Genomic DNA, 15,666 nt, shown 5'->3' with positions numbered 1-15,666 from the left:
CTCTGGGCCACCAGCGGGATCAGCCGACAGATTCTTCTGGATCCAAGCACTAGCCTCCTCCCCTCTCAGACAGTAATTTTTTCTGTTTTTTTCCCCAAAATTAGGACTTCTGGGTCCCACACCTGACGGTATTTCCTCAATGCAAGGAAACGGAAATCTATTTTTCCAGAACCCAGAAAAAAGAGAGAGATCAGCAGGTATGAACCTCCTCATGTAGTGCAGACCTTTTTCTGGTGTATCCGGATAGGACCTCTTTGGCTCACCTTCATCCATGGTGGAACAGAGATCATTTTGAAGAGGAAACAGCCAACAATGGCTAGGAAAGCTTTCCCAAACAGGTAGAACAGAGAACAAAATGTATGCTTATTGATGCCTAATCTTGGAGGAAATGTGTATGCACTATCCAGTTACATTCAACATTTATTTATCTATTTAAATGACTCTCCAGGTAACACAACATGAATTATCAGTAACAACATTTAAACTGGGATCAGAATATTTATCAGGAGAAAAGCAGACCACAGAACACCTAGGAATGAGAAACCCTTTAGTTCAAAGCCTGATTGGTGAAAAAAATCACCAGGTGCTAGAAAGATAACAATGTAGGCTCCAGGCAAGCTTCTAGAAGGGAGGAGCCACCACTGAAAAGACCCCGTCTCTGGTGACCTCCCATCTCTCTACTTAGGGGCCCTGAGAGCAGGGCTTGGGTGGGGGGAGATCTTAACCGGGTGGTGGGGCACAGTCTGGCCAGAGGCAGCCCCTGAAGTACTCCAGGCCCATTTCAGGCCTTAAAGGTAGAACCAGAAATAATTGGAGCTGCTCCAGTTGATCTCCCTGGACCAGAAATGTTTCTTCTGATGGACAGTAGACCTTTGGAGAGAGGGGATTGGTCTTGGGGTGTGATGAGTCCTGGACAGGTGATCTGTTGGGGGGAGGGCAGCAGTCCCATCCCTTTATTTCTAGTTTTCCGTGTAGACTTACATCTTATCCCACTCTTCTTTCAAGGAATACAAAGCAGAATTAGTGAGATCGTTCCATTTACTTGCACAACAACCCTGTGAAGTAGGAAACACTGGGGAAGACTGATTTCTCCAAGACCACTCCAGTGTGCTGTAGATCTAGGGATCTGTGCTTGGGTTCCCATCGTTCACCTCTACAGCTCTGTTCCGGATTGCTCTTCTGCTCAGTGTTGGAATACAGGATGAGGTCTGCCAGAGGTCCATCTAGCCCTGCCTCCCTTGTCCCAGAGTGGCCAGCTGGAGTCCCTGGAACATTTGCAAGCGGAGAAGCAGAGCCAAAGCCTCCCCCTGGGATTGCCCGAGCTGGCAGCCAGCCTTCAGAGAGATAGTTCTTGTAATGAGGGAGGTTCCTCTGAGTCTCCTTGGAAGAGGTAGGCCAGCTGCAGGGAAAGGAAAGTGGAAGTTTAACAGGTGATCGAGAGGGAGCAGAACTGCTCAATTCCTAGTTTGCCTCCATCTTCTCCTGCCAGGGAAACTGTGCTCGACCTGGCAAATGAGAAGACATGATGAAGGAAGGGAGTTGAAGCCTATGGTAAGCAATGGGGGTGATCTGGGAGCACTTCGCTTCCGTAACTGAAAATGTGTCCACAGGGCCAGCTTCCATCCTAGGATGCTAAAGAAACATCCTAGTGTAATTTTGGAGACTGTCTAAAATGAACAATCTGTAAGAGTTTTTGAGAATTCTTGGAGAACAGGTGAGGTGCCGAAAGATCAAAGATGACCCAAGTTGTCCCCAACTTTTGAAGGGGAAAAAAAGAGGATCCAGGTAACTACCGACATTTCAGCTTCACACCCATACCTGGAAATGTTTTAGAACAAATCCTGAAAGAGTCATTCCTGGAGCACGTCAAAAGGCTATGATGACGAAGAGCCAGCATGGGTTTCTCAAGAGCAAATGGTGCTAGATTAACCTTCTCTCCATTGTAGATAGAATCACTTCTTTGGCAGTTGAGGAGAATTGTATGGAAATAGTTTCTCTAGATTTCACTAAGGCTTTTGAGTAAGGCTTTCTTGTTAGCATTGTTGACAAATGTGGTTTGCCTGCTGCAGCTGTTCAGTAGATTTGTGATATGGTAACAAATCATACCGACAGTGCACTTCTAGATGGTTCCTGATTTTTTGGGAGGGGGATAAGAAATGGGATTGCCTCAGGGATACAGATGTCGTGCCAGATGTGGTGGGCTCCCCTTCATTGGAAGTTTTCCACTAGAGGCTAGATGTCTATAAGTCAGCAGTGCTGATTTTATGATTCAGTATGAAATTAGGGAGATAGTGAGATGGACAGCAGGAAGAAATGAGCCAGTGCTCTGCTCCTGAGATCTTTTTGATGTTTCCAGAGCAATGCTAATAGCCACTTTGGGATCAGGAGTGAATTTCCCTCCGGGCCAGATTGGCCACGGACCCTGGAGGGTTTATCGCCTTCCTCTGGAGGTAGGGCAGTGGTCACCGAGGGAGTATAGGGGTAGCTGTAAATGTCCTGTATTGTGAATGAGGTTGCAATAGGTAACACTTTCGATCCCTTCCAGTCTTATTTTTCTATGTTTACCCGACATGAACATATAATACTCAAAACTTAATACATGGTAGTGTATTTCAAGTGTATTTGTACTGTTGTTATCAGGTGCTCTTAATGGCCATTTTTCTTTGATTCTGATTTGTTTTAAGGACTTACCAGTCTCCTCTGTTTTACTGAGACTGATGGTCCCCAGAGAAGGCCTGAAGGAGAACCACAACAAATCCCATTAGAAGGTGAACAGCAGAAGAGAAGCAGTGGGAAAAAACAGAAGAAGAGGGATGAATCAACCCTTCAACGAATCCACCCAGCGGAGAAACAATATATATGCATGGAGTGTGGGAAGAGCTTTGCTCAGAAGAAAGCGCTCACAGTCCATCGACGAATTCACACAGTGGAGAAACCATTCAAATGTATGGACTGCGGGAAGATGTTTACTTACAATGCACATCTTACTGAGCATCAACGACTCCACACAGGGGAGAAACCCTATAAATGTCTGGAGTGTGGGAAGAGCTTTGCTCAGAGTTCCAACCTTCATTACCATAAACGAATCCACACAGGAGAGAAACCATATAAATGTCTGGAGTGTGGAAAGAGCTTTGTTCAGCATTCACACTTTACTGGCCATCAACAAATCCACACAGGGGAGAAACCATATAAATGTTTGGAGTGTGGAAAGAGCTTTTCATGGAAAAAAGACTTTACTGTCCATTGTAGAATCCACACAGGAGAGAAACCATATAAATGTGGGGAGTGTGGGAAGAGCTTTTATTCTAAAAAAGAACTTACTGTTCATCAACGAATTCACACAGGAGAGAAGCCATATAAATGTGGGGAGTGTGAGAAAAGTTTTTCGTCAAATAAAAGCCTTACTGTCCATCAACGAATCCACATGGGAGAGAAGCCATATAAATGTGGGCAGTGTGGGATGAGCTTTGCTCAGAGGGCCAGCCTTACTTGCCATAAAAAAATCCACATAGGAGAGAAACCATATAACTGTGCTGAGTGTGGGAAGAGCTTTACTCAAAACTTCTACCTTACTGTCCATCAACAAATCCACACAGGAGAGAAACCATACAAATGTGTGGACTGTGGGAAAAGCTTTCGTTCAAATCAATATCTTACTGCCCATCAACGAATCCACACAGGCGAGAAGCCATATGAATGCTCGGAGTGTGGAAAGACCTTTGCTTGGAGGAGACAGCTTAATGTTCATCGATCTAGCCACACAGGGGAGAAACCATACAAATGTTTGGAGTGCGGGAAGACATTTGCTCGAAATGATCATCTTACTGAGCATCGACGAATCCACACAGGGGAGAAACCATACAAATGTTTGGAGTGTGGGAAGAGTTTTGCTCAGAGCTCCCAACTTACTTGCCATCGACGAATACACACAGGGGAGAAGCCATATGAATGTTCGGAGTGTGGAAAGATTTTTGCTTCGAGGAGACAGCTTAATGTTCATCGACCTATCCACACAGGGGAGAAACCATACAAATGTTTGGAGTGTGGGAAGAACTTTGCTCAGAGTGGAGAACTTACTGAGCATCGACGAACCCACACAGGGGAGAAACCATACAAATGTTTGGAGTGTGGGAAGAGTTTTGCCCAGAGTTCCCACCTTACTTACCATCAACGAAAGCACACAGGGGAGAGACTATATAAATGTTCGGAGTGCGGAAAGACTTTTGCTCGAAATAATCATCTTAGTGCCCATCGACAAATCCACACAGGCGAGAAGCCATATAAATGTGTTGAATGTGGGAAAAGTTTTTCTCAGAGCTCCCAACTTACTTACCATCACCGAATACACATGGGGGAGAAATCATATAAATGCATGGAGCGTGAGAAGAGCTTTGCTTCGAATACAGAGCTTACTGTCCGTCAACAAATCCACACAGATTAGAAGCCCTATAACTACATTGAGTGTGGAAAGATCTTTATTCCAATGGCCAACTGTATATCCGATTGACAAATCCACAAAGGGGAGAAACCATATAAATGTTTGAAGTGTGGGAAGAGCTTTGGTCAAAGCTTCTACCTTACTGTCCATCAACGAATCTGCACAGTGGAGAAGCCGTATAAATGCATGGAGTGTGGGTAAGGGTTTTCTCAGAGTTTACAGCTTACTGTCCATCAATATATCCACAGAGGGGAGAAGCCATTTAAATGTGTGGAGTGTGGGAAGAGCTTTGCTCAGCGGGCCCACCTTACTTTCCATCAATGAATCCACACAGTGGAGTAACCATACTAATGCACGGAGTGTGGAAGCAGTGTTTCTCAGTGTTCAGGCCTTATTGTTCTTTGACCAATCCACTCAAGACCCTCTTGAGGGGAGGGCGAGTTAAAAATATAATAAATAAATAAAATAATAGACCACGTAAGAGCTAAGAGTCTGGAAGAAAGTTATGTTTAAAAGATTATCTTGTCACTTATCAAAGAATTCACCAAGAGAGAAATATGAAGGGTTTTTGAGGGAGAGTGAAAGTCAAAAAGTCAGATGCATGGAGGGTATGAAGAAACTGGCCAGAGATATATAGGAGGGGAGGGGAGGGGGAAGTAGATGCAAATCAGTTGCAAAAACTCATTAAAGAGGTGGAGTGCCCAATCCTGGCTGGGTGTGACACCTCCCCTGCATTGCTAAATCTGAATGGAATGCCTGAAAGGCAGTTACTTCTGATAATGAGATAACCATCCAGAGTCTCTACTCAATCCAAGTCTCATTGAGTCAAATTTACATATGAATTCCTATTCAGCAGCTTCCCATTGGATTCTGCTTTTCCCACATTCGCTTTATACCTAGTCTGGGAAAAGCAGTACGCCCTCAACAGAAACAAACAGTCAGACTTTTACCAAATTGGTGATATGAGACTGAATGCTGGCAATGCTGTACGTGAGTAAGCTCTTCATACTATAAGCTTTTGTGGTAAAGCAAAAACAAACACTTATTTGTTTCAACAAAGCCTTCGACAAAGTACTTATTTCATTGTATTGTCGAAGGCTTTCACGGCCGGAGAACGATGGTTGTTGGGGGTTTTCCGGGCTGTCTTGCCGTGGTCTTGGCATTGTAGTTCCTGACGTTTCGCCAGCAGCTGTGGCTGGCATCTTCAGAGGTGTAGCACCAAAAGACAGAGATCTCTCTCTGTCTTTTGGTGCTACACCTCTGAAGATGCCAGCCACAGCTGCTGGCGAAACGTCAGGAACTACAATGCCAAGACCACGGCAAGACAGCCCGGAAAACCCCCAACAACCATCGTTCTCCGGCCGTGAAAGCCTTCGACAATACATCGAACACCTCTACGGGGAGGAAACATTCCAACAGACCCGAAGATTGGAAATACTTCGGAACAAGAGACACTGAGAGATCTCTGTCTTTTGGTGCTACACCTCTGAAGATGCCAGCCACAGCTGCTGGCGAAACGTCAGGAACTACAATGCCAAGACCACGGCAAGACAGCCCGGAAAACCCCCAACAACCATACTTATTTCATTGTTTAAAAGTATTTTATTACATCAGAATTTAGGACTGATGAGCCTTTGAGAAAGTTTGGATTATGAAATTGGAAGAAAGGTATGCTGGCAATGCCCGTTAGGCTCCGCCATACAACAGCAAGATTATAAACGGGAATATTGCTATTTCTCTGGAAGAATCCACTCCTATCAGTAGCATATTCGGGTCTGTAATGGGTCAGTAATGACTCGATGCTTACCTATAGATCCTAAGTATTGATAGTAAGAGTTTTGTAGAATGTATAGATATTTATTATATTTAATGGTTATTTAAATAACACATTTGCAGCACTATGCTCTTTAAGAAAAAAGAAAAGGTAAAAGAAAAAATATTTATTAATACAATTTATACAAGTTGTGTTTTTACTCTGTTGGCGGGAAGGTCTTTCTGTGATAGCCTTCATATGAGCTCTGGAGGAGCCCTTGTGTTGATTGCTGCACCTGATTCCAGCTAAGTGAAGCAAGGCGGACATTGCCAACGGCTCCGTTCCTGATCCCGGATGGGTGAAAGTGGGGGATGGGCATTGTTACCTAATCCACTCCTGGTCCCAGCCAAGTAAAGATGGAGGGTGGGCATTGCTACTTGCACCCCTCTTGATCCCAGCCGAGAGAAGAGGGGTGGACATTGCCACCTGCACTGCTCCTGATCCCAGATGGTGATGGGGGGGCAGTGCCACATACTATGCTCCTGATCCCAGCCAGGTGAAGGCGGGGGAGGGCATAACCACTGGTTCTGCTCCTGATCCCATTTGTGTGAAGAGGGGGCGGGCATTGCCACTTACTCCACTCCTGATCCTGGCCCTGTGAAGGTGAAGGATGGGTATTGCCAGCTGCTTCGCTTCTGCTTCTGACCGGGGGAAGACCAGGGTGGTCGACATTAACACCTGCTCTGCTCCTGATCCTGGCTGGATGAAGATGGAGGGCGGGCATTGCCACTTGCACCCCTATTGATCCCAGCTGAGAGAAGAGGGGTGGACATTGCCACCTGCACTGCTCCTGATTCCAGATGGTGATAGGGGGGCAGTGCCACATACTATGCTCCTGACCCCAGCCAGGTGAACACGGGGAAGGGCATTACCACTGGTTCTGCTCCTGATCCCATTTGTGTGAAGAGGGGGCAGGCATTGCCACTTACTCCACTCCTGATCCTGGCCCTGTGAAGATGAAGGATGGGTATTGCCAGCTGCTTCACTTCTGCTTCTGACCGGGGGAAGACCAGGGTGGTAGACATTAACACCTGCTCTGCTCCTGATCCCAGCAAATATATAAAAAAAACACCACCTACTAACTAAGAAATTTTTGTGGCATACAATTCAGACATTTGAATCAAATATATGCAAAAGTACAAAGTTATTTAATGAAAATAAAGAGTATCAAAATATAAATGGACTACAAGGCATGGAAATGCTTCAATAGAGCTGTGGTCAAACAATTCTCCCTAGGGAGAACCACCAGACTCACTAAAGTGTCCACCACAAACCAAATCTCAAAGCTGAATAGCTCATGTAAATATCAAAAATTTACAGCATTTAGGGCATAGGTATTAGCTGAATCACATATATCCAAAAAGTAAATGCTTATCAGAATACAGTACATACAGTAGTTAAGTCACATTGCCAAAATCACTATTCAATGCAAATAATTGTTGTTATATGTAATGTTTACAATGTAACCACTAACAGGTTCTCTAGCAAGAGGTCCCGTATCAGTTGCCCCTTCTTCAAAGCAGTTACAAAGGCAATGTATCACAAACTAATCACAGCCCTTACATCTGCACAATAGCGGCTCGCTCATCGGCTGTGATTAGTTTGTGATACATTGCCTTTGTACATTTGTACATTTACTTTTTGGATATATGTGATTCAGCTAATACCTATGCCCTAAATGCTGTAAATTTTTGGCATTTACATGAGCTATTCAGCTTTGAGATTTGGTTTGTGGTGGACACTATAGTGAGTCTGGTGGTTCAATTTTTTTCTCCCTAGGGAGAATTGTTTGACCACAGCTCTATTGAAGCATTTCCATGCCTTGTAGTCCATTTATATTTTGATACTCTTTATTTTCATTAAATAATTTTGTACTTTTGCATATATTTGATTCAAGTGTCTGAATTGTATGCCACACAAATTTCTTAGTAGGTGACGGTTTTTTAATATATTTGCTGGTTTTTCCATGACCCTCTCTACTTTGTGATTACTGCTCCTGATCCCAGCTGGGTGAAGATGGAGGACGGGCATTGCCACCTGCTTCTCTCTTGATCCCAGCTGAGAGAAGAGGGGCGAGCATTGCCACCTGCTCTGCTCCTGATCCCGGTCGGTGTGTGAGCAGCAGTTCCCAGCCTCCACTATGTTTAATACCACCTGTGATATAAAATTACAGGGCTCTTGAGTTAATGCAGCTTGATCTGCATCAGAGACATTCCAGCCAGATGGGCAAAGCAATTACCGAGTCTTGCCCAGGAGAGTGAAGTTTAAATAGCATACAGATGCAAATGCAAAGCAATCGGGTGGGATTGTTCCTACCCCCAACCCCCACCCCAAGCTTTGGACATGCAGTTGTGGACAACAAAAGTTTCCGATGGGTCACCCCCATACATTCCAATCACCCCTCCTTTCCGTAATTTACAACCCATCCTCCAGTTGATGGACCATCAATCAGCATTGATAAGTTTAAATTTCTTCCTAGAGATTAATATTGCCCAGCTCTGGGGATAGTAAGAATCAATTGCTTCATCTTTCAACAACAGCAAAACCCAACGTTTCTCTTTTGTCGCACCCCAGTGGCAACAACCAGAGATGTTCAAACTTTTGTCATTCTCAGGAACTGACTGTTATGGGCTTTTGTCTCATTGCCAAAAGAGGCTTCCCAGCCTCAGGACATGATATGCCCTATAAAAATCAGAGTTTTGACACACTCAAATTGTACACGTTCACCCAGCGTAGTACCCTCAGAGGCTCCCACTTCCCTGGTCAAAGATGCAGCACATCTGAAGCTTCATTCCTCCATGAACCACTCTTCTAGATCGGTAAATAGACTTCCCCTCCCTCACTCTAATGCAATCTCTGGCTAATTTTCTAAGACTCTGTGTGTCTGTGCCAACATTCCATATTACTTCTTGTGTGTATGCATTTTCCCCTTTAAATAAAGTTACTCTTTACTTTGAAGAATAGCTGTCTTGGGAGTCTCCTTGGGGAGAGGACCCCGTAAACATTGATGGAGGTTCTGTTCGTTACCCCTCTTGCATAAGCCCATTCCTTGCCCCAATTCCCCTACTCACAAGGAGTCCCATCCAGGTAACAGGTGAAGATAGAGAGCAGGCATTGTCACCTGTTCTGCTCCTGGTCCCAGCTGTGTGAAAAGGGCGGCAGGCATTGCCACCTGCTCTGCTCCTGATCTCATCCAGCTGAAGGCAGAGAGGCAGGCATTGTCAACTGCTCCACTCCTATCCTGATCCTAGCCAGGTAAAGTCGGGGGGCAGGCATTGCCACCTTCTCCTCTCCTGATCCTGACCAGGTGAAGGCGGAGAGGGGATGGGCATTGCCACCTGCTCCACTCCTGATCCGAAGCAGGTGAATGGGTTGCAGGCATTACCACCTTCTCCACTCCTGAATCCAGTCAGGGGAAGATAGGGGGCAGGCATGCCCCCTGATTCAATCCTGATCCCAGTTGAGTGAGTTCAGGGGGTGCACATTTTCACCTGCTCCACTCCTGATCCTGGTTGGATGGAGGTGGGAGGGGCATTGCCACCTGCTCTCCTCTTGATCCCGGCCAGGTGAAGGCAGGAGGCAGGAATTGCCACCTGATCCACTCCTGATCCTGTGTGGGTGAAGGCGGTGGGGCATTGCCCCCTGCTTTGCTACTTATCCTGGCTGGGTGAAGGCGGGGGTGAGCATTGCCTCTTGCTCTACTCCTGATCCCTACCAGATGAAGGCGGGAGGTGAGCATTGTCTACCACCCTGCTCCTGATCTCAGCTGGATGAAGATTCCAAAGAACTGCTATTGATCAACACTTATCAAGGGTTATTTAGGTACACTGCCTTCCGTTCAGCATGTTCTCTGCTCCTGTTGGTACTAGCATTTCTTTAATGTCCATTCCAGTGTTTTTTGTTCTGTTCTAGGAGCATTTTGGTAGGGAAAGGGTTAATAAAAGCATGGCATTTCCATGTTTTCATTTCTAGAATATTGTTCTCCGTAATCTTTAATGGATCCCACTGATTTTTGCGGTACTACTATTTGTTTAATGCCATTCTGGCTTCTACCCCATCCCCTTCAGAGGCAGCTGCATGCAAAGGGCATTCCGGTGTTTGGCGGGAGGGTTGCAGGAACCTGCTTTAAGCACCAAAGGTGAGCCTCTCCCTTCCTCCCAGCAAGAGAACATGGGCACATCATCACTGCATGGGATCTTGACCAACAGTCTCCAGCCTGGGCACCTTCTGTGGGTCTTCTGGAAGGGGTACCCCCTTGGCCATCACTTGCTCTCCCCCAGGGTAGGCAGATCCACACAGCTCAACGCTGCAAGGAAACCTGCCAGCAGCTGATGACGTGATCCTCTCCGGGGATCAGAACAAGGTTGTCCCAGAGAAATTCCACTGCCAGCCCCAAAGAAAACTCCTGAGGATTCAGGAGCATCTTCTATGGCAGTGCGGCTACACCACCGAGCACAGCTTATCTCTCATTGGTCTAACAATGGCTGTGATAGTTTTGTGCATTTTCAGGTAACGGGGAAACTATGGAGGGAGAAGAAAATGTGAGTGAATGGAGGAGGGGGGGAGAAAGGAGTTGGTCCTTAGCCCTAGGGATGCCCCATAGAAGCGATAATATAAAGAGAGAGAGAGTGGCTTAGCAGACAGTGTCTTAGACTTAGGCCAGAGAGTCTTGGGTTCAGATCTCTGCTCTGCCATTTGGTGAAATTGATCAAGTCACTTTCCCTGAGCTGAATGTCTCCGGCAGGATTATGATGATGAGAAAATGAGAACTGACGGATTAACATTAAAATTAAAACAAAAGAATTTTCTGCTAAACATTAGGAAGAACTTCTTGACAGTTAGAGCGGTCTCTCAGTGGAACAGGCTTCCTTGGGAGGTGGTGGGCTCTCCTTCTTTGGAGATTATTAAGTAGAGGCTAGGTGGCCCTCTGACAGCAATGCTGATTCTGTGAACCTGGGCAGATCATGAGAGGGCGGGCAGAAGGGGTTGTATCAGGGCTTGGTTTTTGTGGCCCTACTTACATGCTCAGGGTAATGCCAATTGCCACCTTGGGGTAGGATAGCAATTTTCCACAGGCCAGTTTGGCTAGGGATCCTGGAGGTGTTTCACCATCTTCTGGGCATGGAGCGGGGGTCGCTGGGGCAGTTGGGGGGGGTCAGTTGTGAATTTCCTGCATTGTGCAGGGGGTTGGACTAGATGACCCTGGAGATCCCTTCCAACCCTATGATTCTATGTGTCTTTAAACCACCGTTTTGCTCATGGCGGCTTCCCCAAGTTGTGGATGCCTGCTTTTTGTGGTGCAATCGGTGGCCATACATGTGATCAATTTTTTAATAATGAATTTGTATAGTGACTAAACACAGGAATCCTGAGGGTCCCTGAGAGAGGATCCCTGATTTGTAGCCACATTTTGGTATGTGGGGAGGGGGGACATAAAGCAGTGGGTGCTTGTCTGTGCAGTCTGTGGCTATAGAGGTGACATGTCATTTGATGGTGAGTTTGGGGGGACCCCATTTAAAAATCCTCAGGCTCAATGAGGACCCGTGCCTTGGATTCTTATTATTGCCCTGTGACAGTGCCCTGAAGTGCTGGGTGTGTGATTGTTTTGGTGCTGCCTGTAGACTAAGAAATGTGAGGGTGGTGTTATTTTGTCGGGAGTGATTGTTTTGGCTTTCTGGAAAGTCCATCTAAGGGTTAAAGGGAAGGAGTCTCTGTTCCTAGAGAGGCATGAAGAGAGAAAGTCACCTGACTTCCCACTGTCACTTCCTATGCTGAGTGGGGAAGGGGAGGAGAGGCAGCACTGGAGCACTTTTTAAAAAGAGGTAAGCAGTGAACAAATATTTCCTTTGCAAAACGCCTCTCTGCTTTTGGCCTTAGTAACCAGAGGGCTCCATTGACCTTCGGGGCTTTCCTGCTTTCTCTCTGGCAGCTCCTCTTCCCTGGGGGTGGAGCTGAGTCCTCCTTGCAATAAGGGCGGCATCTCTGGCCATCTTTTAAACTCCGCAGCTCAGCAAGCCTCAGCCCTCCCCTAGGGATTCTCTGGTTTGATGGTTTCTCCTCTAGGAAACAACAGAGAGAAGCTGGGGGCAGCTTGTTCAGGGGGCCATAGAGTTGGTCCCCAGGATCCAATCTTCCTGTAATTTGGGGGGTCTTTAGTGAATTGTCAGAAACTAGGTTTCCGGCAAATGTTCTACTGTTTACTAGAACAAGGCCCTTCAGACATTCCCCCCCCCATAGGAAGTAATCTCTGGATAAATTCAAGCTTCTCTAATTGGATGAGAGTACTTCCTGGGAACTCAGGGATACCAAGTTGTTCTTTTGTACCCCTCAAAACTGCATCTGGGCCATCCGGTGCACACTCCCAGTCTCTAGTCCCCGTCCCTTTCCCAGACTATCTTTCTGAGCCTTTTCTTATATCACGGGCCTATTGTCTGAAAAAAGGCCCTCCTAAATACTTAAGTTTTCCACAATGTGAAGAAAGCCAGATATGGGGGAGCTTTCCTGAACTTCTCAGGAAGGTAATTCTCTATGATAGGGGCCACTACAGAGAGAGCGCATGTGTGGCGTAGCCCCCAGGACCCTAGCCTCACAGGGAGCCCTTTTTGATGGCCCCATTTTGATCCCAGCATGGCCGAGCAATAAAAGATGGGGCCTGAATTAAACCAACAAACCCATGCCAGGTTATGCCACAAGCCCAATGGAACGCAGAGCAGGGCATCCATCCATTATGCACAGCCCTTCCCAGGAAAGAATAGATGTAGGGCCACCCCCTCAAGGACTTCAGATTCCCCTCCCAGCATAATTTGACCCTAAAAAATGACTCAGATCTCCAAAACAGTGGGCAATAGTGGGCAACTATAGATTTTGCCCATTTTCAGGATGGCACCTGCAGAAGGCCCTACCCAGAAGAGTGAAGCTGCTGTTGCCAAGTAGGCCCCCTCCCCTGCTTTGAAGCCTGCTATGAACTGTGCTAAAGTTTCCTGCGCTACTGTTTCACTGCTACACCAAAAAGACTGCTTTGCACGTGTGTGCTCCGATACACGTGTCAGTTTCCTGCCTGCGTGCCAATTACCCTGCTGCTGCAATAGACTGTGTAGTTTACTGACTCCATGTTTGGGTAACTGCACAAAAGGACTCTCTTTCTGGGCAGCCCTGCCCTGACCTATATCTGGAATTCCCAGTGTGTGTTTGGACTCTGTTACAAGTGTGCCCTGTGCCTGCATTGCCATCTGCCACGGACCGTGCCTGTCCCCTGCTTTGGGCTGTGTTTTGTGTGCTGTTCCCCCTGCCTCCATGGAAGCCTGCCTCATATGGGCCCAAGCCGCTGCTAGCAGCCGGGCGCCTGCCAGGGAAACCTCCAGCGAGCCTGGCTAGGCGCTCCCTGGTCAGTTCCCGCCTGGAGCCTCCCGCGGGCCGGTCGCCGAGCTTGCCCTCGCTACTGGGCAGCCTGCTATCCAGCCCCAGCTATGCCCAGCCGGCATCCATGTTCTCAGGCAGCCAGAAGACCCTGGGAAGAAGACTGCTTTGAGAAGCCATTTCGGCGAAGCGGGCACACCACGTCCGCAGCGAGAGCCCCTCGCCCCGCTCTGCATATCTTAGGAGCCGCCCCGGAGAAGGAACTAAGTGCCGACCATCCCAAGCACTTAGAGAATGCATCTCAAAGAAACCTCCGCATTCCAAAGCTGATGACATCAGGACAAGCCCTGTCCGCTGGAACATCCTTTCAGCCCACTTGGATTTCCCCCTCCCTCTTTTGTCCCCTCTTCCTGAGGTGTCACTTATCACAATCTGATTACCAAAGTGGCCCATCCAAGCCATTCAGTAGCCCATTAGACCCTTTGTTTTAATCTGTGAGAACCACCAAGTACAGCACCAGCCCCAGGGTACGTTTTGGGGTATTTAAGCTGGTCTCTCAGACCACTCGGTGCTCAGGCCATTCCCTATCCAGACCTCCTTGCTGTCCGTCTGTGGTCCCAGTGCTGGCATTGGGCCACCTCGCTGCTGCGTCTCTGCTTCGCTCCAGGATAAGTGAGTATTCCCCCTATCATCGTTGGGAACCAGCTAATGCGAACGTCTCTGTATTTCCTACTCTGTATTTCTTAGACCTTGTATGTTCTTTGTATGATTGTGCAAGCTAGGCTTACGCTACACTCAATACACGTGTTTGGACCTTACTTCTTGTCTGCCTCTTTTTCACTAGAGTGTCTGGGATCGGGACCTCCGTAAACATAGGTTATGATCCTCGCTTAATATTAATAGTTACAGACTGCTGCAGCTAATTCCCCATTATAATAAAAGAGCAGTTCTGGTAACAGTTTACTGGTGGAGGATGCGGGCATAACCCGGTTCGTGTGAATGCACGTGAGTCGACACGCGTGTCTTCGGCGAACTGACTTAGAGGAAAATTTTCCAGACCTCAGTGTAAAGAGCGCAATTTAGCTCAGGGAATTAAAAGTGTGAGTGTGTGTGGCTCTAGCGAGCATTTCTATCTTGTGGGTTGGCTTTTCCCCCATTTCCTCCTTCAGCCAGCTTTGGACTACTTGCCTTTTGTGGTGCACCGCGAGGCCCTTCAGCCGTTATAACCGGTGTACTGTGGGTGAGGACCTCTGAACTGGTGAAGTTCCTGGCCACTTTCCGGGCCGCCTAAACGCGTCTATGTGGGTGGGATCCCAGAAGTAGGCTCTATAGATATATATATATCCTGAAGCAGCACATATAAAATTCTTTTCCGCCCTCCCCCGTCTCTCCTAAGTCCGTCCAAACCCCGTTCCTGCCAGCACTTAGGCTTCAATCCCCGCTCCGGAGGAAACGTGAAGGGATCGTTAGTCCGTTTGGTTGTTCAGTCAGTTAGCTTTGGGAATCTGAAGCCAGGTTCCTGAAGCCCCGCGGCAGCCGGCCGCACCGTGCTTAAGAGTTTTAAGGTAGACTCTTGGGCGCCTTTCCGCTTGCGAGTTTTAAGTTAGACTCGTGGGCGCACCTCGCTTGGGAGTCAGTGGGACTCTTGGGCACACTCTTGCTTGGGAGTTGTTAGAACTCTTGAGCGCTTTTCCGCTTGGGAGTACAGTAAGCTTTACTCCTGAGCAATTTTGCTTGGGGACTTGCAGAGGCAGTCCTTGAGCGCTTCAGTCTTTTGGTCGAGGCTTGGAGACAGTTTAACCGTTTGTCTCTGAGCACGAGGCCTGGGGACACTTTGAGTATAGTTCTTGGGCAGAGAGCTTGAGAGCATTTGTAGCTTCTGAGCAGAGGCTTGGGAGCATTTCGGGTTGCCTGAGCAGAGGCTTGGGAGACCCCCTTAGTAGCAGTTCCTGAGCAGAGGCTTGGGGACACTTTTTGGTTTTCCGAGTAGAGGCTTGGGAGACCCCTGAGCTTTGGCTTCTGAGCAAAGGCTTGGAAGCACTGAGCGTTTTTGGTT

At 47.4% G+C, this 15,666-nt stretch overlaps 2 protein-coding genes across 2 annotated transcripts in view; both read left to right on the top strand.

The window, feature by feature from the left end:
- LOC129324327 (zinc finger protein 420-like) overlaps positions 1-5,522 on the top strand; it is a 33,293-nt gene extending 27,771 nt beyond the window's left edge. Inside the window, exons 8-9 of the mRNA XM_054971521.1 lie at positions 1,849-1,865; positions 2,993-5,522. Coding sequence (XP_054827496.1) covers positions 1,849-1,865; positions 2,993-4,444 — 1,469 coding nt within the window. The 3' untranslated portion in view covers positions 4,445-5,522. The remainder of the gene's footprint in view (positions 1-1,848; positions 1,866-2,992) is intronic.
- Positions 5,523-12,033: 6,511 nt separating this feature from the next.
- The window catches only part of LOC129323696 (zinc finger protein 345-like), a 46,956-nt gene continuing 43,323 nt past the window's right edge, over positions 12,034-15,666 (top strand). The window contains exon 1 of the mRNA XM_054970288.1: positions 12,034-12,076. The gene's annotated coding sequence lies outside the window, so the exon portion shown is untranslated. The remainder of the gene's footprint in view (positions 12,077-15,666) is intronic.

Source organism: Eublepharis macularius, chromosome 2 (assembly GCF_028583425.1).
Source record: "Eublepharis macularius isolate TG4126 chromosome 2, MPM_Emac_v1.0, whole genome shotgun sequence".
Taxonomy (NCBI): domain Eukaryota; kingdom Metazoa; phylum Chordata; class Lepidosauria; order Squamata; family Eublepharidae; genus Eublepharis; species Eublepharis macularius.
This window is presented reverse-complemented; position numbering and strand designations above follow the sequence as displayed.